Source organism: Lingula anatina, chromosome 10, assembly GCF_051362555.1.
Source record: "Lingula anatina isolate TDL-2025a chromosome 10, LinAna3.0, whole genome shotgun sequence".
NCBI lineage: Eukaryota > Metazoa > Brachiopoda > Lingulata > Lingulida > Lingulidae > Lingula > Lingula anatina.
Window position 1 is genome coordinate 3088685 of NC_141776.1, and position 27428 is coordinate 3116112.

At 36.1% G+C, this 27428-nt stretch overlaps 4 protein-coding genes across 9 annotated transcripts in view; 3 read left to right on the forward strand and 1 right to left on the reverse strand.

Annotated features, from left to right (window-relative positions):
* Positions 1-744: 744 nt before the first annotated feature.
* LOC147759395 (uncharacterized) lies at positions 745-5125 on the forward strand. The gene has a single exon (XM_086997436.1). It carries the CDS (start codon positions 1145-1147, stop codon positions 5123-5125), a length of 3981 nt encoding a protein of 1326 aa, XP_086853562.1. The 5' UTR covers positions 745-1144.
* Positions 5126-5315: 190 nt separating this feature from the next.
* Positions 5316-6293, forward strand: LOC147759396 (uncharacterized). Its single transcript, XM_086997437.1, has one exon. It carries the CDS (start codon positions 5316-5318, stop codon positions 6291-6293), a length of 978 nt encoding a protein of 325 aa, XP_086853563.1.
* Positions 6294-6902: 609 nt separating this feature from the next.
* On the reverse strand, positions 6903-13269 carry LOC106170062 (protein FAM43A). Of its 6 annotated transcripts, none has more exons than XM_013549788.2 (3): positions 13179-13269; positions 9456-9527; positions 6903-9022 (listed from the first exon to the last, which is right to left on the reverse strand). In XM_013549788.2, the coding sequence occupies exon 3, from the start codon at positions 8989-8991 to the stop codon at positions 8272-8274; it is 720 nt and encodes a 239-aa protein (XP_013405242.1). In that variant the 5' UTR covers positions 8992-9022; positions 9456-9527; positions 13179-13269; the 3' UTR covers positions 6903-8271. The 6 variants fall into 6 exon arrangements, with proteins under 6 accessions (XP_013405242.1, XP_013405239.1, XP_086853473.1 ...); XM_013549785.2 differs by having other exon boundaries at positions 6903-9025; XM_086997347.1 differs by lacking the exon at positions 13179-13269 and adding an exon at positions 11017-11681.
* A 457-nt stretch (positions 13270-13726) lies between these two features.
* The window catches only part of LOC106170074 (F-box-like/WD repeat-containing protein TBL1XR1), a 30013-nt gene continuing 16311 nt past the window's right edge, over positions 13727-27428 (forward strand). Inside the window, exons 1-3 of the mRNA XM_086997209.1 lie at positions 13727-13989; positions 22848-22966; positions 26069-26214. Of these exons, the coding sequence (XP_086853335.1) occupies positions 22909-22966; positions 26069-26214 (204 nt within the window). The 5' untranslated portion in view covers positions 13727-13989; positions 22848-22908. The remainder of the gene's footprint in view (positions 13990-22847; positions 22967-26068; positions 26215-27428) is intronic.

Consider the following 27428-nt stretch of genomic DNA (forward strand, 5'->3'; position numbering starts at 1 on the left):
AAACTTTATACAGTGTTAATTTGTGCTTGGTAACTGCAAAAAAAAAAAAAATAAAAAAAAAAAATAAAAAAAAAAAACCTGGCATCTGTCCAGGATCAATCCTTGTAAAATGCTGCTAATCGGATTATCAACGGAAACGTGGATTAATTAAAAAGTGACAACACTTTGGATGTGAAAATTAAGGCTCGAATTCTGATAATGACACACAAATTATCACATCAAAATAACATAGTTACTGTGTAAAAATAAACATTTGTGCTTTGGTTTTAATTAACCCCACTCTTGATAATTTGGGGAGAATATAATTGTGCTTCACATTTATATAAGAATAGATGCTTATAAATAATGTAATATGTGAACCAAAAATTACCTTGTAAATTCATTTAGACATTAACACACCACACTTAAGTTTTAGAATACCTGTGGTAAAATATTCACAACATTGTATCCTCCATACTTTTTCTATCATTATTTTTGTAGGATCATACCAATTGTTCAGAAAAGAGGTTCTGATAAACAATTTTTTGCTTGTTTTCTCTTTTAGATTTTTACATAGTTTCACATGCTATGTGTACCTTACTAAAAGAGTATTTCACACGTTTATATTTTGCACTCAGTTCACTGATATATATGTAATACGTATAAATATAGAATTGCGACACTGACCTTAAGCTTTACAAGGACACCAATTGCGTAAATAATGACTCAGTCTAACATAAATGTCAAATACTAAAAATACATGTTACGGTTTGGCCCGTCTTAGCTGTTATGCACATCGGTGGAGATAGCGTTTTACTTTTTTGACTAGAGCACGCGCTTATCATAGTTATGTTCTGATCATTAAAAGTCACTAATTCCCGCAATGAGGTAAGACTTTATGAATCATTTAGTAATTTAAACAGTTAATAAGAACTTTATAAGTTGTAATTGTAACATAATTTAAGGATAATTTCTTAATTTGATGTATTTTGTTCATTTCAGTTTCTACGTGACAATTTCAATGACAAGCAAATAAAATAGATGTAAAAAAGACTAAAGAAGTTTGCTTATTCGTAACAGTAGAAACTCAGCGACGATTTAGTGAAAGATAGTAGAAACTGAGCGACGATTTAGTGAAAGACGATCAGCATAGTATTTAGAAAAGATGGCAACACAAGCAGAAATGATACTGCTGCAAGCAGAACTGAAAAGGGTAGAGTCGCATATAGATCAAACCATGTGTGAGTTGGAAAAGCATTTTAATTTCACAAAGTCAAATATAAAAAAGACATCTACGCCCAAAAATGCACTAACATCTTGTGCCCCACTCACTTTGTGTGAGCAAACTACGATAGCAAAGGAACTCAGTAAACCAAGAATTCAGATTCAAGTATTTGAAGGTGACCCGATCAAATATGTGCTGTTTAAGAGACAGTTCAAAAGTAGAATCATAGAAACATGCGACTCTGACGATGAAAAACTGAACTATCTACTGCAATACACCAGAGGTGAGCCTCATGAAATTACGCTAGGTTTCGCTCACTTAGATGCAACCATTGGTTTCAAGGCCGCATGGAAGGAATTTGAGAGAAGGTATGGGGACCAAGAACAGATTGCGACATCGTATATAAACCGTGCCTTACAGTGGCCAGTGATAAAGCATGATGATTATGTCGCATTAGACAAATACGGCATATTTTTAAGGGAATGTGAATATGCAGTAAAAGAAATAGATGCCATTCCAGTCCTCGAGTATCCCGATAACCTTAAGAGGCTAATGACGAAGCTGCCGCTCAAATTGCATGATAAATGGAGAAGCATAGTATATGAAAGGAAGGAAAGGGGACAGAAGATAACCTTTCAGGTTTTCGTCGATTTTGTGCAGAAAGAAGCACGAAAATTGGCTGACCCCATTTTTGGAAAGGTTCCACCGCCACCAGAGAGACCTATACCAGCACCAAGGAGAAGAGTTCCAACACAAACAGTACTGTCTAGTACCTCTGCATCCAGCAACGAAAGACACGTTCACAAGTGTATATTATGCAAGGAACAACATAAACTTCACCAATGCCCAGAAATGCAAGAAAAGACAATGGATGAAAGACTCAGCATTATAAAGAATAATGGTTTATGTTTTGGGTGCCTTGCATATGGTCACAGAAAACATGAATGCAGAAGTAAAATGAAATGCCAAAAATGTAACTCTTATCATCCAACAATTCTACACGATGACAATTACACTAGTAAAGTAGTGGGAGCAGCTGTATGCCATACCACCCACAGTTCTGAGAATGTGCATTCCATGATAGTGCCAGTTGTAGTGCACCACGAGGATAATCCAGACATTTATTCAGTGGTATATGCAGTACTAGACGAGCAGTCAGATGCCTGCTTTGTAAAGTCCTCGACCCTCAGTGAACTCGAATGTAAAGGGAAGCATGTAGACATCAGACTTTCAACCATACTTGGAGAAAAAACCGTCCCGAGCAGGAAAGTTAGAGGACTTGTTGTGAGAGGTCTGAACCAAGAGACATTGATTGAGCTCCCAGATACATACTCCAGAGACTCCATTCCAGTTAAGCGATCACAGATACCCAGACCAGAAACTGCTAAGAAATGGCCACACTTGCACTCAATTGCTGATAAGATTACTCCTTATCGCCCAGACATAGAGGTAGGACTGCTGTTGGGAGTAAACTGTATGAAAGCCATTAGAGGTCTGGAGTACATACATGGTAGAGGAGAGGAGCCATATGCATACAGATGTAACCTAGGTTGGGGTATAGTAGGGCCAGTGGACAAATCAAGACCCATAGATGAGAACAAGAGCTTTGGAACACATGCCTTTGCCTTTAGAACACAAGTGACAGAGATCAGCCCCGCTGAGGTTTGCAGTCTCTTTGACCAAGGTTTCGACCAACAGAAAGATGAGAAGTTAAGCCTTCAAGACCAGAAGTTCATGAAGATTATGGAGGAGGGCATACATTTCAACGAGGGTTTTTACGAGATGCCACTACCATTTAAAGATGGACATCCAGCATTGCCAAACAACAAACCAGCAGCTGAGATCAGGCTAGAGCAGCTAAGGAAAAGGCTAATCCACAACCCGAAGTATTATGAGCACTATAACAGTTTTATGCAGGACCTCATAGATAAATGCTATGCAGAAGAATCACCTCATGAAGATGGAGGTTGGTACTTACCACATCATGGTGTATATCACCCCAAGAAACGTGAGAAATTACGAGTGGTGTTTGATGCCAGTGCAAAACATGAAAATGTTGCGCTAAACGACTGCCTGTTGAAAAGACCTGATCAGAATAACTCGCTCATAGGTGTTTTATTGAGGTTTAGAGAGCAGCCAGTAGCAATCATGGGTGACATGGAGAACATGTTTCACAGGTTTAAAGTGAAAGAAGAGGATAGAAAGTTTTTACAGTTCCTATGGTGGAAAGACGGTGACCTCAGTAGTAATCCCATCACATACAGAATGACGTCTCATATATTTGGAGCGATAAGTTCACCAGCATGCGCATTGTATGGACTGAGGAAACTAGCAGAGGACTACCAAGATGAGTATTCACCAGACGTCATTGCCTTTCTTAAGAATGACTTTTATGTAGACGATGGACTCAAGAGCATTGAGTCAAGTGAAGAAGCTATACGTCTTGTTAGAGAAACAAGAGAGCTGCTGAACAAAGGTAACCTAAGACTTCACAAGCTAGTATCAAACAACCGTGAAGTGATGAATACAATCCCAATGTCAGAGAGAGCCAAAGAAATGAGAAACATTGACCTTAACAGAGACACATTGCCAATATGCCCAGCTTTAGGAGTACAGTGGTGTGTAGAAGCGGACAGTTTTCAGTTTAAGGTCCAGATCAATGATAAGCCATTAACAAGAAGGGGAATTCTCTCCACTGTAAGTTCCATATTTGACCCTTTAGGCCTTGTCTCACCATTCATCCTTGCCGGTAAGAAAATTCTCCAAGAGCTATGCAGAGACGGTGCAGAGTGGGATGATCAAGTGCCAGAGAGTATTAGATGCAGATGGGAAAGATGGCGCTCAGATTTGCTGAACTTAACCAAGTTGAATATACCACGGTGCTATAAGCCAAATGATTTTGGTGAAGTGACTACTGCAGAACTTCATCACTTCTCAGATGCCAGTGTAGAAGGCCTAGGTCAGTGTAGTTACTTGAGACTTAAAAGCAACACAGGAAGAATAGCAACCACATTAGTTATGGGCAAGTCCAAGGTAGCTCCCTCTAAACCAGTGACAGTCCCACGCCTAGAGTTGTCAGCAGCAGTGATGTCTATAAAGGTGGGGACCTTTCTTGCCAAGGAGTTAGAGTATGAGGACATCACCCATGTGTATTGGACTGACAGCAAAGTTGTTCTAGGGTATGTCAATAATGATGCTAAGAGATTTCATGTCTTTGTAGCAAATAGAATACAACAAATTAGAGAAGTCAGTCAGCCATCCCAATGGAGGCATGTTAAGTCCAGTGACAACCCAGCTGATATAGTCTCCAGGGGAACAGGTGTGACAGAGCTACTACAGAATGAACAGTGGTGGAGTGGGCCAGACTTTCTGCGCATTGATGAACCACTATCTACCACTGATACCCAATTCAGACTAGCACCAGATGACCCAGAAGTACGCAAATCTGAAGTCAATGTATTTGCTACTAAAGTAGAAACCAACCACGATCACTTGTCTGATGTATTGAAAAGGTTTTCTTCCTGGAACAGAGCAACACGAGTTGTTACGTGGTGTTTACGATTCATACAGAAGCTGAAACAAGCTAAGAACAGGAAATCTACACAGCAGAACACAGTTGAGACCAGCAATGAACCGTTGAATGTTCAAGAAATACAAGTGGCAGAAAAGATCATTCTCAAGTCAACACAGATTGCTACATTTGAGAAGGAAATTGCAATACTGAAAGCAATTAACAGAGAAGATAACAGTGAACACACAGAGAGAAAACAGGCAAGATATCGCAACGAACAAATCAAGAAAACCAGTTCACTATACCGCCTAGACCCATTTTTATGTGAAGATGGACTACTCAGAGTAGGTGGTCGTATAAAGAGGGCAAATCTACCCAGAGAGCTTACACACCCAGTGTATTCTGCCTAAGCATCATCACGTTACAAATCTCATAATTGACCACTATCATACACGATGCGGACATTCAGGAAGTGGCATTACTCTTAATGAAGTCCGAGCTAGTGGTTATTGGATAATTTCTGGCCGTGCCAAGATTGGATCATATATATGGAAATGTGTGACCTGTCGTAAGCTACGAGCAAACTCACAGAGTCAGAAAATGTCAGATCTTCCAGCTGACAGACTGGAACCAGCACCTCCATTCACCTACAGTGCAGTAGATTTCTTTGGACCATTCTATGTGAAGGAGGGAAGAAAGCAGATGAAGAGATATGGTGCTATGTTTACATGTTTAGCATCACGTGCTATTCATATAGAAGTTGCATATTCACTCAGCACAGATTCTTTCATTAACTGCTACAGACGCTTTGTATGCAGGCGTGGACCAGTACGTCTACTCAGAGCAGACCGTGGAACCAATTTCATTGGAGTTAAGGGAGAGCAAGAAACTGCCTTTATGGATATGGATCAGGACAAGATCAGGAGAGAACTTCTGAAAGACCACTGTGACTGGATTCAGTTTGAAATGAATGTTCCTCATGCTTCACATATGGGAGGCGTGTGGGAAAGGATGATCAGATCAGCCAGAAATGCTTTATCGGGACTTCTCACAGCTCACAGTGACCGTTTAGATGATGATTCCTTGTCCACATTGTTAACTGAGGCAGAAGCCATAGTTAACAGTAGACCTTTGACTTACATTGATACACAGTCACCAGATTCTCCAATGCCTTTGTCTCCAAATCAGCTCCTGACCCTGAAAACTAAGGTCGTGATGCCACCACCTGGGAATTTCATAAGGAAAGACACATACCTTCATCGAAGATGGCGACATGTTCAATATCTAGCCAATGAATTTTGGAACAGGTGGAGAAAGGAATTTCTTCCTACATTACAAGAGAGAAAAAAGTGGATCAAACAATGTAGAGATGTACAAGTTGGAGATATTGTTCTCATGATAGATGACAGTGCACCAAGAAATCAGTGGCCACTTGGTCGCATAACAGAAACCTTTCAAAGTGCAGATGGATATGTGCGTAAGGTCAAGTTGAAAGTTAGGGACTCTACATATGAGAGACCAGTGCACAAGTTAATTCTTTTATTGACCGGAGAAGACCCCGTCGAGGAGCCAAAATAACTGTTAACTGTGACAATAGTGTTAGTTTGTTATGATTCTATGCTACAGTTTGTGTAGATTTAATGAACACTTTTGTTTTCTAAAGACAGTTAAATGTTGGGCTATTTGTGTTTATGGGATTGCAAGGTATTTTATGTTTAAATACAGTAATTAACAGTAAGTTTTGATGTTCCTTAAAGGTGTTTAAGGTACGGTAATTCTTAATAATTTCCGAGCAAATATTTTTTATACGTAATGATAAGGTAAACAGTGTATATTGTATAAATTGCTTTCACAATTTAGGGGAGCCATGTTACGGTTTGGCCCGTCTTAGCTGTTATGCACATCGGTGGAGATAGCGTTTTACTTTTTTGACTAGAGCACGCGCTTATCATAGTTATGTTCTGATCATTAAAAGTCACTAATTCCCGCAATGAGGTAAGACTTTATGAATCATTTAGTAATTTAAACAGTTAATAAGAACTTTATAAGTTGTAATTGTAACATAATTTAAGGATAATTTTTTAATTTGATGTATTTTGTTCATTTCAGTTTCTACGTGACAATTTCAATGACAAGCAAATAAAATAGATGTAAAAAAGACTAAAGAAGTTTGCTTATTCGTAACAATACATTACACATGTAGATGAAATAAAACAGAATTAAAATATATAAATTTAACAATGACAAGAGAGGCTTTTGACTGGAGAAAGAGTAATAACAGAAATAATAAAATAAATTCACAACTATTCATATTAAGTCGAGTTATTATCATTGTCAGATCTCAACCAATATCACCTTAATGCACCAAATTTCAGATCCATTGTATAACTGCAGGCTTGATCTTTTAACATCTCCTTTTCCATACAGGCAAGCTTATTACCCAACAAGTGAAAGTGAAGAATCTGCATTGCCAATGTAGGATCTAAAACTGGGGCAAATTTAAGTGCTCACATAATTTTAGAAAACACATAAAACTGATGGGTAACTCATTTACAAAACTGAAGATTAATCACAGGAATAAGACTGCCATTTAGTGAAAAATCAAAAAAATATAGCTTTGGGTTCAGGGGGCTGCCTAGGCCAATATTTTTGGCTCATAAAACGTAGCAAATCTGTCAATAGTTGGAAAAATCTCACCCCTATAATTAGACACCCTGTTAAGACACGGTGATAGCAAGTGCATTTATATCCGGGGTTTAATGAAAGAAGTTTATGTATGCCATCAGTGCTATGCAACTACAGTCACCTCACACCTGTTAATTAGACTGTCTGATGCCTCAAGTGATAAACACTTGTTTGTAGGTGACAAAAACAATAAAAGAAGTTTCTTCATATCCAAAAAACAACAGCATCTTGTACTTAAAAAAAAAAAAAAGATATACCAAGTAGCCATCTTGGTACCTGTTCACACACGTTACCAACTTAAACTGGAATGTGACAAAGCCATGTCACTTTATATACTAGCTACAGTACCAGAAAACCTGTCGATGTCATGGCTGAAACTTTAAAATGGCACATAAGTTATCTTAACTTGATCTTGTCAACAGGCTAGTCAGAGGCTAGTTAATGGATTTTCAAAAATTTTTTTATTATCAGCATACTGAGGACAGAGGACAGTTAGAAAAAAAAAAAAAAAACTCAAAAAGTCAGGGTGTAACAGAGGTGTTAGCTTCCAGATCAAAACTCTCTGAAACTCACAGAGAAACAGCTGTAAGCTTCCAGAAACTCTCTGGTGTTCTCCGATTCCATTCCAAGATATTTTGTATCCTAGCTCTACCCAATTAAACATTTTGCCAAATGTTCGACTTAATTAAATTGTCTAAAGAAAAATATATATATTTACAAGCATACATGTAACTAATACAGCAATGTTTCTATTCAAAAAAAAAAAAAAAAAAAAATACAGCTATTTTAAAAAGAAGGTTCTATATCAAATGGGAGCATTTTTCTTAATTTGAAAATTATCATAAATGCTCTGGCACTATCAAATGGATCTCTATATGTTTCCATTGCCACTACCATCTCCATTCATTAGTGCTTGAACTGCTGGGTTACCTTCGGCGCGGGCTCTGAAAGAGGCGTCAAGTAACTCATTGCCATCATTAAACAAGGGATTCTGGGTAACAGGGAGACTAATGGTGGAAACGCCATTATTCGTGGCCATGTCCCCATCATAACTAACCCCAGAATCCACGCTGATTCTCGACTCGGCTCTTTTCTCCCCTTTTGAGATGGACTTCTTGGTTTTTGCCTCATCTTGGGAGAGAGAGCGTTGCCGTTGCACTTTGGCTGAGTTTGTCTTCCATTCCTTAAAAGCTACCTGAAATGCTCGCGATAAAACTAACGCCACAGCCTGCGCCTTTTCCTTGCTGCTGCATATCGCTGCGTGACAATACAACTTCTGCTTTTCTGGCAATTTATACACCCAGCAGACGATTCTATCATTGATGGCCCTGTCTGGTGCGCAGTAGGATAACTGTTCAATTCCAAACATAAACTCCTGTTTGGTCTCTGGATTGACCATGAGCATGCCCGTTTTGTTTATTCTCAGAGCAACGCGGCTCATGTTGCGCTCTTCTGTTGAGGAGTCCCATATCTTCTGCAACGGTGCATCCGTGCAGCCTTTCCCACTTGGCACGAAGGTTTCCGTGTTGCCAATGTAGCGCACAAAGAAAACAGGATCTTCCTCAGTGATGGGGACTTTTTTCTTGAACATTCCTCTTCAGTGGCACAAAAGACTTAAATGCCTGCTGAAAATGAAAAATGAAAAAAAAAAAAAATTATGTAATATGACAAAGTTTAATTTTTTAAAACCAAAACAGTAACATGTAGGCAATACATCAGGCATATTTACAAAACCTTTTTTGAAAACTATACATGTACATGTATAAAAAGCATTATCCATTTATATAATACAAAGTTGTTTATTGTAATCCATTTCTATTTTAGTATAATAATTTAGGTAGAAGTTAAACATTAATTAGGAGGTTTAGCAGGGGGCTGCCTAAGCCAGTGATATTCTTGGCTCCCTGAACAGTAGGAAATCTGCCGATAGTGGGAAAACCACGTCCCTGAACTAGTTGTGGCAGTGACAGGTGCCATTCTAAGTAAAATGGAGACATCTAACTCATTTCACAGTTATAAACTTACAAATGCAATTATGATACAGGTTTGACCTACCGTGCTCAAGTAATTCTTTATATTTTATATGCAGGCAAGTTACCATACATGCACCTTCAACTCCATTTGGCCCTGAAAGATAGAATATAAATTAATAAACAGCCAGAGACCTCATGTGATTGTGACGATATATCCTTTTTTCCCCCATTCTAATGGTGTTTTGAGGTGAAATGCAAGTACTTTCTATCAGAACAAATAAATAATACAATGCAATTAACCCACTTCAGGGGCTGATTGAGGCCATCATCTGGGTCCTCCTGACGACAGTCAGATTTTCAAGTTAACATTGATGGGTATCTATTTTTTTCTGTCAGAAGACGATCAAAAATGGAGGATGCATCAACAAAGATAATTTGGAAGACTGTCAGAAAATAACTCTGGATCCACCCCTGCTCTTGGAATATATTCCGTGAACATACACCTCTTGCTGGCGCTTAAGGTGTTCCTGCATATATATCACCTGGGGATTGCCTATTATCTTACACATATACCAAACAAGTTAACAATATAAATTCATATCACTCTAACTGTTGCCTGCAGCTCTATCAGCAGCATCATTCTGTACAAACCACACTACTGGCTGCATAAATATTCTATAAAGCATGGGGCAATGCTGGTGTGTCATACATTGCCAATAGCTATAAAAACAATACACTTTAATGACATATACATGTAGATTTCACATTTCAGTTCTTTAGGAGTTTGTCCTCAATTTTAAAACATGATCGATGCAGTTGCCACTAAAATTATGAATCCAAAGATAAAACCTTCTAGCATTCAAGGTAGAAATAGAGAAAAATAATTTATTTCACAGTTACGAACTCATGGCTGAAATTAATAAACCATTGTTTGTGAATGTGGCCTGATAAACCTACTGTATCATGCTGAAAAGAAATTAGTCTATAAAAACGGTTTTAAAACATGATAATTTTTGTTCTGTTATAAAGGAGACAAACTGACCAGTAACACTTGAAAAAAAATTAAAGACGCCGTTAAAAGAATAATAAAATTGTTAAAATAAATAAATTCCTATGTAAAGTTAAACCTGTCCATATATATTATAACCTAAAACAATCCTTCAATAAATAAATAAATAAAAACAGTAAAATTATAATGTTACTTTAAATAAAGTCTCATGCCAGTTTATGAAGATAATCATCTTCTCAAATTCACTAAGTTAACAATATTTGACCAATTTACTGAACATAAATAGCCACTCCATTGTGTGTCCATAAAGTACTTCTACCTGCTGATTAAATGGCCACACTGTTGGGCTGGTCCATAGAAACAGTTCTTACATCAGTAGCCAGTGAATACTAGTAAATCTTACCTTAATAGCTACAATCAATGAGCATAAAATTAGTCATAAAATCAGCAGTAACCTGTTTATAATTACCTCCCAGACTGACCAATCACTCGTACTACTGAAACTACCACTTCGCATGGATAGACATAATGTCATGTACTAGTACTGTACGTGTCAGCATTTTACCCATCAGCCTCAGCCTTAGGCGTAACATAACAGGAGTGGCCAAACCAGAAAAACGGTGTATACTAGTACCTTAACAAACCACCTTCACGGCCATTATACCCATGACGTTGATGAATTGAGAACTGTCTTTGATGTATCGCCAGCTTTTGTTAATCTGATACTAACAATGGATACAGAGACGTGATGAATCACTTTGGCTTGAAATAAGACCTCTTGTGTCAATATCACCTTGTATGTTTATGTATTATACAGTATATCATATTAATGCTACTGGTATATAGTAACGGATGGATCACTGCTTCTCTTTTTATATTTCTGGTTTGAATTTTTTCTCTGGTAAACTGCAGGTGATATTGCAAATCTACATTTGTCACTTCATATTTAAATCATATAATTTTTTGAAGCAGCAGATAAATATGAAATCACTGTCACCTGAATAACATATGCCTCTAAGATGACAGTGAAAACCTCCTCATTTCTCAAAATAAATAATAAAATATTATAAATAAACATACGATGAAATCTCTTTTCACCTGAATTGACTTTAGAACCACGTTTCCACTTTCAATTATCTCACCACAACCTATCTCTTTGTTATACTGGTTGTATTATATAATGAACAAAATTAAACATAGATGACCTGTGAGGTTTCTATTTCTACAAGGGAAAGTACATGAACATGTTTGACGTGTACATGTTGGAGTGATAACAAATACTAACAGCAGCCTCCTCATATAAATTTGCCTGTTATCATGAACTTTTTTTTTTTTTTTTAGGTCAGTCTACTGAACACCTATGATGGATTTTAGTCTTTCTATTATTCTATAATAATAATAATAATAATAATAATAATAATAATAATAATAAGACCCATTGTTTCAGAGAGATTCCTCTTCTTAATTGCTGAATATACAGGCCTGTTAATAAGGAAAATACCAGTAATAATTAATTATTGGTATAAGCATTATTATCATTATTATAATAACAGTCTTTACTTCATAATTCTTTTTATGTCACCATTTTTAATTTAAGTCTAAATGTATAATAACAGAATTATTTTATAAATCAATTAAAGTCTAAAATTTATAATTACAGAATTTGTGTAATTATATATTAGACTTAAATTATATGGATGCAATTTTTTCAATTATGAAGTCAACTCTGTCAGGAAAGAGGAACAGAAATATTATATAGTGAAAAAAGTTTGTCTTTCATAAATACACAGTCAATCACATCAATCAATAGGAAGATGAAGATATAAATTTTGTGCAAAAAAATTTTTTGTGGCCCCAACAAATGTTAATTTTTGAAAAAAAAATTTTTTTTACTGAGCTGCTGCTTCAGCAAGTCCCAGAAAATAGTATTTTGATACAAATTTTGTACTGTAATATATTCTATTTCGCCATTTGCCGAGTGAATGATCATGTAAAGCTGGTACGTACTTGCATTTTCACTTTGCATAATATGTATTATCTGCTTAAAAAATGAAGATCTGGTAAAATCATATCCACACTGCACATTCTGTTTCATTCAGTGTGTGTGTGTGTGTGTGTGTGTGTGTATGTGTATGTGTGCAAGTGTTTATACCCCCCAGTATGTGATCCTAGACCTGCCTGTAAACAGTTTACTTTCTTTCAAATAAGTTTTCAATTATTATTTCAAATTTATGCTTCCCTGAATTGAAATGGAAAGCAATGCATACATGTATATCCTTATCAAAGTCACTATTCAATTAATTTGTTAATAATTGCCAATTGAACTTAAATGTTTAATATTTCTTTATGTAGGAACTAATCTTCATAAGTATACCATTAAGTCAAACAAATAAGATTTCTAAAAATTTAGATTTTCCTTAATTAGAAATTAAACAACTAACTTTTTAAAGGTAGAAATGCCTCTCTTCAAAAGCTTTTCTAAATCTTATAAAAATAAAATAATATTCCCCTAACACAAACTGAAAAAAAAATATATAAAAATGACATCTTGAGCCCATCCTTTGTCCCCGTTGTAAAGGGGCAAATTTCCAAATACATTTTTTATTAATATTATTATTATAACTATTCGTATATCATATACTGAGTATGGGTTCAACTTCAAGCTGAAACCAAACTGCAAGTCAAAGTCACAGCGTGACCACAATTATCTAACTACACTTTAACTCAGGTCACATGTTGGACCGAGTGTGTTAGCGTAACCCCAACCCCGGTTATCTATGGAATAAAACACGTCACCTTTATAGCTGCCTTATCTATTCGGGGCAACTGCCATCGCAAAACAAATAAATCCAGGTGCAACATGTAATTCACCAGCTGCCGAAAGGTGGTGCTGATTCAAGACGAGATTGAAATGATGTGCTCTTCGAAAAAATATGATAGAAAACAGAAAAAAAAACAAAACATTATAAAAGACATTAACAGTGGAAAGATTGCATTTTAAAATATTTTTAAGGAGAGAATTGTTTGTTCCCCAAGTGTTTATTCTGGGTGATCGAAACACCTTTGAAAAGAGTGCAGGTGCCCGAAAATTAGGTCATGAGCTCATCAACCCAAAACGAGACTATGGCCAGCTTGGATTTTATTCCTACGCGACATTTTCACATTTTCAGTGCTTTCCCCCCATTCATAACTATTTTCTTTGTCTTTTATCATATGAAGACATTTACTATAACTTCATTCCAATTATTGATCTGAAAAATGATATGTTTAAGAAGGGGTCGCTATTAAATCAGCATATTAATAAAAGTCAAACTGATTTTGTAGAATCTGTTTTATCAGCGCAAGATATTAACTGTACCTCGGCTCTATCCGCCATAGTTGAGTTGAAAATCTGCAAAAATACAAAGGCCGTAGGAATAATTCTCTTAATTTGTCACCTTCACCTGCGCGTATTAAGCGGTATACACGTCTACAGGAGCGCAAGGGATTCTAGTTTATTCTGAAGAATTTTCAGCGAGATCGGGGTCGGATATTCCCTGTACCAGAGTTTATAATTGGAACGGCGAACAAAGTGAGCTTCCACATCGGCTCGGAAAATCAGCTTGGGGTGAGTGATTATAAAGCGTAATTTCACCGTTAACTTCAGATGCGCTGACGTTTGTCTGAATATATGAGCCAATAAGGATATTCGCCATGCTACAGACGTGCATTTACTATCACTCAGTCGATAGTATCACAGATATAGCGTGGCCTTTATTTGGCGTCATAAATTCCGGTTCGTCGATTCGCGGCTGGCGTACACGAGGTTGCAGCGCTGCCAAGGACTTAAACGCATCTCTCTTACTTGTAATAAACACCGAAGCTATATATCACATTCAGCATTGATTCTAGCTTAAATTATCCCTTCAAAATATATTTAAAGTACAGATTATCGGGCAGCAGGTGTTAATGACCTGTTTGAAATAATTACGAGAGGTTACATAATGTTATGCCAGTGTTCTTCATTTAGATCTTGTTGATAGCTTCTTGATACGGTTATGTTTTCTACAGCATCATAACGGTGTTTACTGCATGTAAGTTGTCATTTGTGTCTGATGAAGGTTCTTAGTAAGAGAGGAAATTGAAGTTGTGATTTTTAGATTGTAAAAAATCGCACACGAAGCAGGCGAAAAAAGAGGTAGACCACTGTGAGCAAGTGACCTTGAAGAAATATTGGGAATCGTACTCATTCAACTATGGAAGCAGTTACATCTGTGACACAAATACAGTCGCATAGTATTCTGCAGCCAATAAATGGAAAACAATCTGGTACAATGATGAAATGGTTAGAGACCTGCATTGCTATTATGATTGAGAGTCTGCCTTTGACAACCCAATAAACTATTTCAAAAATGTACTAGTGTTTGACAGACTTTCAAATCTGCCCCCCCCCCCCTCCCCAGCTATCATATCATGGCTTATGCACTGTTAATGTTGTGCTGTTTTTCTGTCATGTTTCATAACATTAAAATTTTTCCAAACAGGCTTACTTATGAACATTGAGGAAAAGAGAGGATTGTTTATGTAATGGGAATTTTATTGAGTGTCATTATATTTTGAGCACTTATCCCCCCCCCCCCTTTTCTATTTTTACCATTGGCTGTATACAGTTGTATCCCACAGGGTCTTTCCATGTATAATATATTAACAGCATCAGTTACAGCTACCATCTCGTAGTACTGCAGTCAAATGGAGACAATATATTCCCAAGTATAGTTCGATGAAATACAACAATGGTATTAAAAAGAAATGGATTGGTCTAATTACGTTGATGGAAAGAGTGAGAATTGATGGCTCTGTTTCCATTTTAACCTGGCATGTTTTACAGATCCATGACAGTGTTGTTGTGTAGAATTGTTTTATGGACCACATGGGAAAATCGATGACTGCAATGCTAATAGAATAGGTTGGCAAGAAGCCATAGTAGGCATTATCTTAGCTTAGCAGTATGTCTGTGAAAACAGGCTTGCTTTCTGTGCTTTTTATTTGAACTCAGTATAATGCTTTATCATTCTACTTTTTTTGCTGCAAATTTTCAAAGCTCATATTATGAAATTGTAGCTGTTTTTTTTATAAGCGCTTTTAACACGGTAGTACTTTGAAGAGGCTTTGTCTGTGAAGAGTTGTCTATTGCAGTTGTAGCTGAAATTTCTCTTTGAAAACACACAGTTACAGTACTAGGAGTTGTTCACAGATTTCCGATTATTGTATGTTTTTTAAAGATTTATCAGATTTATTATGCCCATGCATTTTCTCATTAGTGAAAAATTGAACCCTTGTTCCTGAATGCTTAAATAGCTTTTATTTATATGATAATTGCTTTAAAATTTCACCATTTTATAATATATTGGACATTTTTAGGATTTATCTTTTTCAGACACTCTATGTACTTTGTAACATGAACTTCATTGAAGCCAACAATAATTAAATTAACGTATAATAATTTTGCAAGTTCATTGAAAAAGCAAATATTATATGATATTGATAATTTGTTTTTTTTTTTGGGGGGGGGGATTACTTATCACAGTTGTTCAAATTAATTGAGTAATTACTATAGCATACTGTTATGGGAAAATAAAGATTATTTTGAGGTTTTATGAAAAATAACTACATAGCGAAATGCGGAGTGTGATTTATGCATGTATGATGCTGAAACATGTACTATTTTGACTCGGGCAGTCACCAATTACTTTTGCTGGTCATAAATTCTATTTAATTCTATTTACATGATGTAAAAGTTCATTTACAACCCCATAGCACACCACTGCCTTGCTATAAAAGAGTGTAATGACATTCAGAGCTACTAGTTTTCTCCAAGTTTTAGGCAATCTATTTTCCTTTATGAAAGGTAGGACATGTCTGATGGAAAGGTATGTATGTGGTAAATGAGGTCGGTTGAAAAAAAGAACGAGAAAAGTGGAACAGATTTTTATCTTGCAGCTAGAGTTTCGTTACTATGTGTTATATGTGTTATAGGAGGACAGGCTGTTCTTTTTTTAACTGGATTATGTATTTTGAATTGGTCTGATTTGTTATGTACGGTAGGGCAAATTGCATACTCCAGTGAAAATCATCAGATGAGAAATTTTGTTCATTGCATAAAAGAAGCATAGCACATTAGTTCTGAAAATTCTACTCAGGTTATTGCCCTTTATTTGCACTGCATTCCGACGCAAAAAGAACATTATTCAATCAACATAATATAGATAATGTATAAAACATGTTACAAATGAGAAATATATATAGAGTGAGAATTGCCAAAGAGGAAATGGGTAGAAATGAGGTCATTTCAAAGTTATCATTTCATCTTTGTTAGGCCAGCATAAACCTCAAGAGAAAATAGTTTTTTTTTTTTTTACTGAAGTGACTATGTGTTTCCTGGTATTTTGGTTAACATATGATGGTTTGTTATGAAGAATATATGCCACACTGTAATGGTACTGCAGTCATGTTAAATTACATTTGCAAGTGGGTGGATTGGAGCGATAATCGGATTACCTTTGATTGGCTGCAGGTGTCAACAAAATAATTATTTAAAGATTGTTGTTTACCAGAGGAAGGAGTAACATTTAACATGATTGTTGCAATGTTATGTATTGTCTGCCACATGTTGGTATCAGATTCTGTGTGATCACAGTTATAATAACTGCAACTAGACCCTTGTCCCCCCCCCCCCCCACCACAAAAAAAAAAAAAAAAAAAAAAAAAAAAAAATGATGGAAATTAGTGGCAATATGATGGTGTAATACACAGATATGTGGACCTGTGTTGATTATTGTTCCAATTTACAGCTGGGAAATATGTTGTAACAGTATTAAATGTAAGGATAAGTATGGAATGTTTTGGAGTCATGTTATTTTTTGGAAAAATTGACCTGGTTTAAGAAATGTGCTTTAGTATGTAATAGGGCGTGAAAGTACTATTCCCCAGGGAATATAAAGTTGGCCTTGGGGAAAACAGACAGTATGTCAGTAAGGATAACCTTCATTTTAAATTCTTGAAATTTTGAGGGAAATTGGCCTTTGTGGAAAAATGGAATTTTCCCAATATTATGATCCCATTTTTAGTGAGAGATGAGAGGGTAAATCTTGAAGACCAGTTATAAATAAGATACAAGTGTGAATTCTTCTTGTCTCTGTTTGAAGAGGGTAGAGCTGGAATGACTTTGGCTGTATATATTTATTTTTTCCATTAATTCTACAAGAGGGTAGAACTGGAATGACTATGACTGTATATGTGCTAATTATTTATAAAGCTGCCCTTTGGTAAGTTATATATGCAGCAGAGAGCTGGTTACAATATCATATTGTTAATAGTAATCATGAATACATTAATTTCATGTCAATCTTGAGATCATACAATTGAATAGAACAGTTATAATTATGACTGTGAATTTATCTTAACTGTCTGCTTGGGGACTAAAAAGAGAAAAGCTGGCAGTATGATATTGATAACCATATTTATATAGAGCTCGGCTTTCTGTTTGGAGACTTATAGAGCTGCAAGTCGTGCTGATATTTTTGCAGTAGCCTTATAAATGACTTGGGATCAATATATGGGATGATGGGGAAAATGTTTACGTGGGTGAAAGCAGTTTTTTTTACCATGGGTCAATATGAACTCTGTGTACCGCATTAAACAGATGACGAGCAGTAAATATTGGTGTTTAGATATTAATTGACTCAAAAATGTGGTTGATGAGAAAAAAAGAGGACTGAAATTACAGTCTGGCTGCATTTTTTTTCCTTTTGATTGAAAAGAAATGCAATCAGATTGGAGTTAATAAAAGGCAAGAAAAAGTGTTTAATTTTTATGTACAGACACAGATGTGTCTGTACATATTGCCATCACCTGCGTCTGTCGTCGCCGTCGTCGCCGATGCCGATGCCGATGCCGATGGCGTCGCCGTGCACTTTCACTGTAAACACGATAAGTGGAACACAGTTTTATTTTTTGGTTTTATATTTACAGAGCTGATGAATATTCATAAAACGCAGGTCAAGTTCGAAAATCAGCATGATCGGGCCATTATTGTAGAAGTTATGCTGTTTTTTCACTTTTCAGCATATATGCAACCCTGTAAACACATTTTAAGGAAAACCGTTAGGCCTGTTGTCATGAAACTCAGAGAAGTAATCAATCTTTTTAAAACGCAGGTCAAGTCCGAAAATGGGCATGATCGGGCCACTATTTTAGTAGTTATGCTGTTTTTTCCTTTTTTCAGCATATGTGCAACACTGTAAACACAATTTAAGAAAAACAGATGGGCCAATTGTCATTAAACTCACAGGAGTGGTCAATCTTACTAAAACGCAGGTTGAGTTCGAAAATCAGCATAATCGGGCCATTATTTTAGAAGTTATGCTGTTTTTTCACATTTCCTCAGATTCAATTCTTAGGCATGTTAACAGTCTTATTATTTTACTAATAAGATACATTAAAGTGTTTGTTTGACATTTCCTGCATCTTTACAACATTGTTAGTAGATTATGTAAAAATGATGGTAAACTTGTTATCGTGTATTGTGTAATAAAGTGTCAAAAATGGAAATAAACTCATATCATTGCAGTTTGTCAGATTCAAGAAAAACAGATGGGCCAATTGTCATTAAACTCACAGGAGTGGTCAATCTTACTAAAACGCAGGTTGAGTTCGAAAATCAGCATAATCGGGCCATTATTTTAGAAGTTATGCTGTTTTTTCACATTTCCTCAGATTCAATTCTTAGGCATGTTAACAGTCTTATTATTTAACTAATAAGACATGTAAAAGTGTTTGGTTGACATTTCCTGCATCTTTACAACATTATTAGTTGATTATGTAAAAATGATGGTAAACTTGTTATCTTGTATTGTGTAATAAAGTTTCAAAAATGGAAACAAACTCATATCATTGCAGTTTGTCAGATTTAATCATTCACTATGTTCAGAATCTCAGAATGGAGGAAATTGGACATTTAACACTGTTGTATTGATATTTTTCCCATCTCATCAATTTTCTTAGTTGATCGTATAAAAATGGCAGTAACCTGTTAATTTTGTTTTATGTTTAAAAAATTGTTAAAAATGGAAAAAAAAAAAAAACATTTCAGAACAGTGCTGTCTTGTTTACATTTTGGCATTTTCAAGTTGTGACTTTGAAGTTCCATGGGCCTGAAGACCTTTGCTAGTCACATTTTCTGAATATCCATGATACTAATATTTTATTATTAGAAATTGATGGTCATTATGCTGTTAAACATTATGTAATATTGCATCAAAATTTGAAAAAAATCTATTTTGGGCACTGCTCCCATGATGAGCATTTAAGAAAAACCATGTCACTTACTGTTCTCAAACAGTACAGTAAATATGTACAGATGTGTCTGTACATATTGCCATCACCTGCGTCTGTCGTCGCCGTCGTCACTCTCGCTGGTGCCGTGCACTTTCATTGTAAACACGATAAGTGGAAGGCAATTTTACTTTTTGACTGTATATTTACAGAGCTGATGAATATTCATAAAATGCAGATCAAGTTCGAAAATCAGCATGATCGGGCCACTATTTTAGTAGTTATGCTGTTTTTTCATTTTTCAGCATATATGCAACACTGTAAACACAATATAAGAAAAACAGGCCAATTGTCATTAAACTCACAGGAGTGGTCATTCCTGCTAAAACGCAGGTTGAGTTAAAAAAAACAGCATAATCGGGCCATTATTTTAAAAAAATGCCGTTTTTTCACATTTCCTCAGATTCAGTTCTTAGGCATGTTAACAGTTTCATTATTTAATTAATAAGATACGTAAAAGTGTTTGTTTGGCATTTCCTGCATCTTTACAACATTATTAGTTGATTATGTAAAAATGATGGTAAACTTGTTATCATGTATTGTGTAATAAAGTTTCAAAAATGGAAATAAACTCATATCATTGCAGTTTGTCAGATTCAATCATTCACTATGTTCAGAATCTCAGAATGGAAGAAATTGGACATTTAACACTGCTCTATTGATATTTTCCCCATCTCATCAATTTTCTTAGTTGATCATATAAAAACGGCAGTAAACTGTTAATTTTGTGTTATGTTAAAAATTATAAAAAATAAAAAAAAAACATTTCAGAACAGTGCTGTCTTGTTTACATTTTGGCATTTTCAAGTTGTGACTTGAAGTTCCATGGGCCTGAAGACCTTTGCTAGTCACATTTTCTGATTATCCATAATACTAATATTTTATTATTAAAATTGATGGTCATTATGCTGTTAAACATTATGTAATATTGCATCAAAATTTGAAAAAAAGTATTTTGGGCACTGCTGCCATGAGGACCATTATGGGAAAATCATGTTACTTATGATTGCCTTACTTTCAATAAAAGAAATACAGGACTTAAATGCAGCCTGAGTTGGAAAAGCAGTCTAATTGGCTTCTTTTTCTGGAAGTTATACATATACAAAGTGTGAACTTGTTACACATTTTACTTACATTGGTATTACCTGTTGAGCATAATTAAAATTTGATGTTGAATTTGCAGTTTAACATAATGTACTTTTGCATCAGAATTGACAGTAGCCTATTTTGTGCATAGTTATTTCCTGTTTTTTGTCTGTACATTTGACAGCTTTGCTGCCTTGTTGGTTTTACCATTTATGAAATTAAGTGTACTCTGACTCAAGATACATCAGTAAATGATGCGATTTTAAAGTGGAATACTGTGTCCGTTGTAAGAACAAGAAACACATAGTGTTAGAGAGATGAGACCAAAAAACTTTTTATTTTGGACCAGTTGTGAAAAAATAAGCCAATTTTGTGACAGAAGTGCATTTTGTGAAACCAGGCCCAGAATGTATGTCATCTAGCATTGATTTTGTATTTTCATATTGTGATAGTCATCATAGCTAAGCTCTGGTATGCCTTTCTCTGACTGTTGTTGTCTGACTTATTACTGTCTTGGAATATCGATTTTTTTCCTAATTACCCGAGGATTTCATTAGATATATAGAAGGAAGTAAGAGAAGGGAAGCTAGGGAGGAGGGGTGATATAAACAAATAATGAGATATTACATCAGTATTGATTGAGATGAGGCTAATTTCAGTCGTGGAATATTGATCTGTGAAATGCCATCAAGATTATAAATAAATTAATACCATTTGGTCCCTCACTAAGGATTTTAAGGAAAGATTGTCCTAAATTTATTTGAAAAGGAAGAAAAGGTCATGATGGCTTTGGGGGGGGGGGGGGGGGGTGAAATGCACTCATCAGATGTGGAATGCTTCAGCTAATTGCCGAGTGCTTGTTTCTGTATTCTGTATTATTCAGGAACCATATTACTCTGACTTAAATCAGTTTTGATATTTTTGCAGTATATTTTTATCAGGCAAATTTGTTGTCCTTGGTTTTAAGAATTTAAGTCATTGTTGTGCCACAGGATTGACCTTTGATTTATTACCTATTGTATTTTTAGACCCTCTCTCTCTCTCTCTCTCTCTCTCTCTCACACACACACACACACACTTATTTTCAGTGATATATTATTTCGTATTTATAAGCAAATATTAATTACTCTATTAGGCTGGTAAACTGTAGTACAAAATACTTTTCCTTCAAAACTCTGCCTCAGGAGCTGGCATCATGCCCAGTAAGGGGAGCTCAGGTGAACATATTGCATAATCTGACCTAGACAAACAGAAATCCTACACCAGGGACCAAAGGAGCTTTTTTTCTGGTTACAGTGGTCATTGGTCAGTGTTGGCCATTGGAATTTATTTGTAATATGGGCAGGTCTCCGTTGGTGTGGTTTAATAATAATAATAAAAATAATAATAAGTTATTGAACACAGAAATGTTTTTACATTAATCTATCTATCTATCTATCTATCTATCTATCTATCTATATATATATATATATATATATATATATATATATATATATATATATATATATATATATATATATATATATATATATGGAAAAATAGTAAATAAAATAAATTATATATAAGCAGATGCGGGTTAAGTACTGTTGAAGCCTATAAAATGTGTCAGGGCCTTAAGAGATTTTGACCTTGTTTTACTCAGCCATCTGTTGAATTTAAATTATTGAGATGAGTGTATAATATTACAAATGATGCAGATGTTGATGACATGTTTTGTGGTTGGTTTGTACTGCCCATCTGCTCAGTCTGGGGTAGGAGTTTCTTTTAGCTAAAAAGCTGGATGATTTGAGCCAAACAAAATAAATTGAACATATTCAGTGATACATTTGGCAAAATGAAAATAAAAGAAAAAAAAACTAAGATTTTTAAAAGCTTGATTAGAATATATATATCTAAATATACATTTCTGTTATGGATTGTTACTGTAATCTTTGTATGTTGGTACCACTGTGGCTTTTGCCATATTGTGACTGTTGTTGTAATAAGTGACTATTGTTGTTGTTGCAGGTTTCACTCATTCCGCCATCAGATGATTGTTGACGCCGTAAGCTGACATTGTCTGGTCACGATGAGCTTCAGCAGCGATGAAGTGAATTTTCTAGTGTACAGATATCTACAAGAATCAGGTAAGTTCACCTCTGGACTAACTTCAGCAGCGATGAAGTGAATTTTCTAGTGTACAGATATCTACAAGAATCAGGTAAATTGGCGTCTGGACTTGTGTTGTATTTTCGACCAAAGTTGATCCGCAGTCTAACAGATCCATTTTAATGCCTACTGCAAAATCCCCATTGGAAATCTTTTCAAGGTTTCAAGTGGGTCAGCCATTTTTGGTGCGTGAATCTGTTAGTTCATGGATCTACTTGTTTTGAATGTTTTCAAGGGCCTTGAAAATGATTTGGATTGACCTAGCTAGTGGATTCTTACACCCCATTCTCATAGATTAGATCGACCTACATTGGATCGACCTAACTCTCTGGGGGTTCACGCTAAATAGCTGTCAGCCGGGCGGACACGAAAGTTAATTACCCCTTAAAGCTTGTAGTAGGCGGGGACGGACACTTAAGGGGGATTATCTGACAGTAATCTAGTGAGACTCCCCGCGGTGATAGATCGATCTAAAAGTTGTGAGAACAGAGCCTTAGACCCCATTCCCAGAGATTAGATCGATCCAACTAGATCAACGTAACTCTCTGGGGTTTCACACTAAATGGCTGTCAGCCGAGCGGGCACGGAAGTTAATTACCCCCCAACAGCTTGTAGTAGGTGGTACGGACATTTAAGCCAGATTATCTGACAGTAATCTAGTGAGACTCCCCATGGGATAGATCGATCTAAAATCTATGGGAATGCACCCTTATTCTGTTGAGACTCTTGTTGAATGCAGTCAAATTAACAGACACACACCTCTGGCTGGCCCTGAGTAAAACCCAGAGAAGATATCAATCTGATGAATCTGATGGAAACAAAAAGGAGGCACCTGTTAATCTGATTGCATTCAGCCACTAGACACAATCTCAACAGCCCCTTAAACAAGTATCAGGTCTAGATCTAATCTCCCCCCCCCCCCCCCCCCCCCCAAATTGTTCATTTGCAAGAAGTCTGATTGAAAAGAAGAACTTTAAATCTAAAGACATGCTTGGCTTTGCTGCATGTTAAAAAAACGTCGTTTCATTTGTAAGTTTCCAAGAAGTAGGGTGATATGAATCTTATCGTAAATAATAGTAATTGTAAGTGATTTATGATGGCAAGATTGGTTTATCTATGTAGAAAGTGGCTGAATAGGTGAATAATCCATTTTGTTTGACTTTTGTGTTTTTTAGAAAAGTGATATGATGTTCCTAGCACACCCATTCTCCTCTAAAGGTTAAGATACCACTTTGTTACAATCCTTGCCATAAAAGAGATAAGATAACATCTTTTGTCCTTTTATTTTCAGTCTTCTGCCAGAATTTCAGATAAGAGTTGTTGTTTTTTTCTTCAGAACCTAGTTTGACGTTTTTTGGTTATCTTTTTGGCATTTGTTACTTCAGGGGAATGACCCAGTTACTAGTATCACCGCAGGAAAAAAAAAACAAGTAACTGAAAATAAATGGTTCTCATATTATCTTTAACTCGTCACCCTGACTAAGTTAAAGTATCAAGTATTTATTTATTTACTTTTGTTTTTGCTCAAAACTATTTTGATGTAAGAACAATAAAATAAGTGTAAGTGACAGCAGGTGGGATAGTATAAAAGGTAAGGGATGCAAATAATTTTGTCAAAATTGTCTAACGAAAAGAAAAAGTTTTCAATGACCTATTCAGTATTTTTCTTCATGCAATGCCAGCTTATGTATGTGTTCTCCTTAATGGTTGCTTCTTTTACCCTATCAAGGAGAAAGGGGGGGACAAAGGACCGTTGAAAAGAGATGGCAAAATTTAAGACGAAAAAATGGAGCCTTGCATGGGCATGATTGGCCATGGTGCTTGTTGGTGCCATATTGATTCTAGCTCAGAATAGATGTAAATAGTAAGAAGTTGCAGGATATTATGAAATTTGAAATAATTGTAGTGTTTCCGAGTTTCCTGGAAAAAAGGAGGAAACCACAAACTTTAGTTAAATTACAAAGTAAATTGGCTTGTCAAAATAATGCATTATATAAATTAAAAAGTCAGTAAAAGAAGACAAATTATAATTGTTCTTATAATAATTGTTTTAATGAAGATAAATAAGATAGGTAATTTAAAAGACAAATAAGGATTTATTACAAAACAAAGATGAAGCAAAGAAAAGAAAGAAGTCAAGTCACGGAGATGTTTTCAGTCTACTGCACGTTGAGTAAAGGGCACGCTTTCTTTTATTTCCTGACAAGCAACGCTTGACATTTAGGGAAAAATGTCTTTAAGTTTGTTTTTTTAAGTCTTTTAGGCATTTGAGTCAACCAATTTTGGATTGCAAGGATCTTAAATAAACCAAAATGGATTAGTGGAAAGATAAAATGAACATATTTACATCCTCTTTTGTAATAACCAGCTGTTATTGAAAAACAACTCCAGCAAAAAAGTTTTAACATTTGCTTTCTTCTGTTTTCTACATATTGTCTTTTGCTCTGAATCATATCCCTTTTCCCTTCTTTCTGTGAAGGCGTGTGCGTTGCATACCCGACGTGATCTTAGTATGAATTGATCTTAGAGATGACAGCAGTACCAGTTATAATTCAGTTGGTATCTATCCCCAATAATAACAATATAACAAGAATAATATGAAGAACAGATTGTGGCTGTAATAACGTGGGGAGTGTCAGTGTCTGTAAGCGCATTCAGAACAGCGCACTAAGGGCACATTCCTATAGATTTTAGATCGATCTATCCTTGTGGGGAGTCTCACTAGATTACTGTCAGATAATCCGGCTTAAATGTCCGTCCCACCTATTGTAAGCTGTAAGGGGGTAATTAACTTTCGTGCCCACTCGGCTGACAGCTATTTAGTGTGAACCCCCAGGGAGTTATGTCGATCTTGTTGGATGGATCTAATCTCTGGGAATGGGGTCTAACAGTTCCCAGGATCAAATATGGTCGACTCACTTGAGTGCTTATTGCATAATCTCCACAGGGCATCTATTCAGTGTCTAATCGTGGGTTTAGCAGCAAGCTATTAAGTGGGTCGCCATATTTGATCTGTGGATCTGTCAATCCACTGTTCTGAATGTGCTTTAATAGCCTTCTCCGTTCTTTTTCTCCTCCAGGATTTGCTCATTCAGCCTACACATTTGGAATCGAGAGCCATATCAGTCAGTCCAATATCAATGGTGCTTTAGTTCCCCCGGCCGCTCTTCTCAGTGTCATCCAGAAGGGACTCCAGTACACAGAGGCAGAGATTAGTATTGGAGAGGTAAGTGTGTTTTTATGGGTGTGTGTGCATGTGTGTATGTGTACGTACATTTGAAGTGCTCCAGTACACAGAGGCAGAGATTAGTATTGGAGAGGTAAGTATGTGCGTGCATGCATGCGTGTACGTGTACGTGTATGTACATTTGAAGGACTCCAGTACACAGAGGCAGTGTGTTTGTGTGTCTGCTCACATGTGTGCAAATGAAAGAGTGCATTCTAATAAATCTGCTGACTAGATATGGTCGATCCCACAAAAAAGGAAGTCCTGTTAATTCCTTGGTCTGTGTGTGTGTGTGTGTGTGTGTGTGTCAGTCATTCCATCCACCTTTTCTCCTAGTTGTTTTATTTATCACATTTTGGAACAGGCTTTTTGGTAGCAAAGTGCTCCCATCCAGCTGAATTGGGTTAAAGTGATAAAAATACAGCCCTTTAGGCCACACTTTTTTAATTTTATGGATGACATCCTGCGCGCGCACCGATTTTCGTCCGTTCTCCCAAAAAAAAAAAAAAAAAAAAAATCCCCGCTCCCCCCCCCCCCCCCCCCCCCCCCCCCCCCCCCGAGGAAGTTGGTTGTCGCAAACATCGTTATTGAATTTGCAGGAAAATGCAATCGGCAATTCTCGGCTAATTCCGCAAGCTCTTAAGAGATTTTAACAAAAAACCAAACTTTTTAGAAAAAAAACAGGGACTAACTTTGAATGTAAAAATGGATTCATAATCATTGGTAAGTATGGGAAAATTGTTGTTTACTCCAGGAAAATTCATTTTTTGGCCGAAACGAAGAGTTATTATTGCTTTAATTTCAAAATACACGACAATTAAAGTCATAAAGAGAACGGGGGCCGTCTTTTTGGATTGGTTTGCCATTGATATTGGACATGGAGATATCACCCTTTTACAATTATACGAAAGGCTGGCCGCGGCCAGCAATCATCGCCCGGAAAATTTCAGTGACATTCTGTCCAGAGCAGCACATACCAGTTTCTTTTTGGAGCAAAAAAAGGGTCGACAAGAGCGTCGTGGTATTTGGTGGACTGAAGGTCGGACAGGCCACCCGATAGTTGGCTGCTAGCGTTTGAGTCGAAGTAGACAAAATGGCATCGACCGAAATTACCTTAGTAGTAGGAAGCATAGGCCTATCTTTGCTTCATTTTTTTAACAATTCTGTGAAGTGTTTACAATGCTTTAATTTTCTGAGAGTACAAATTAAGACAC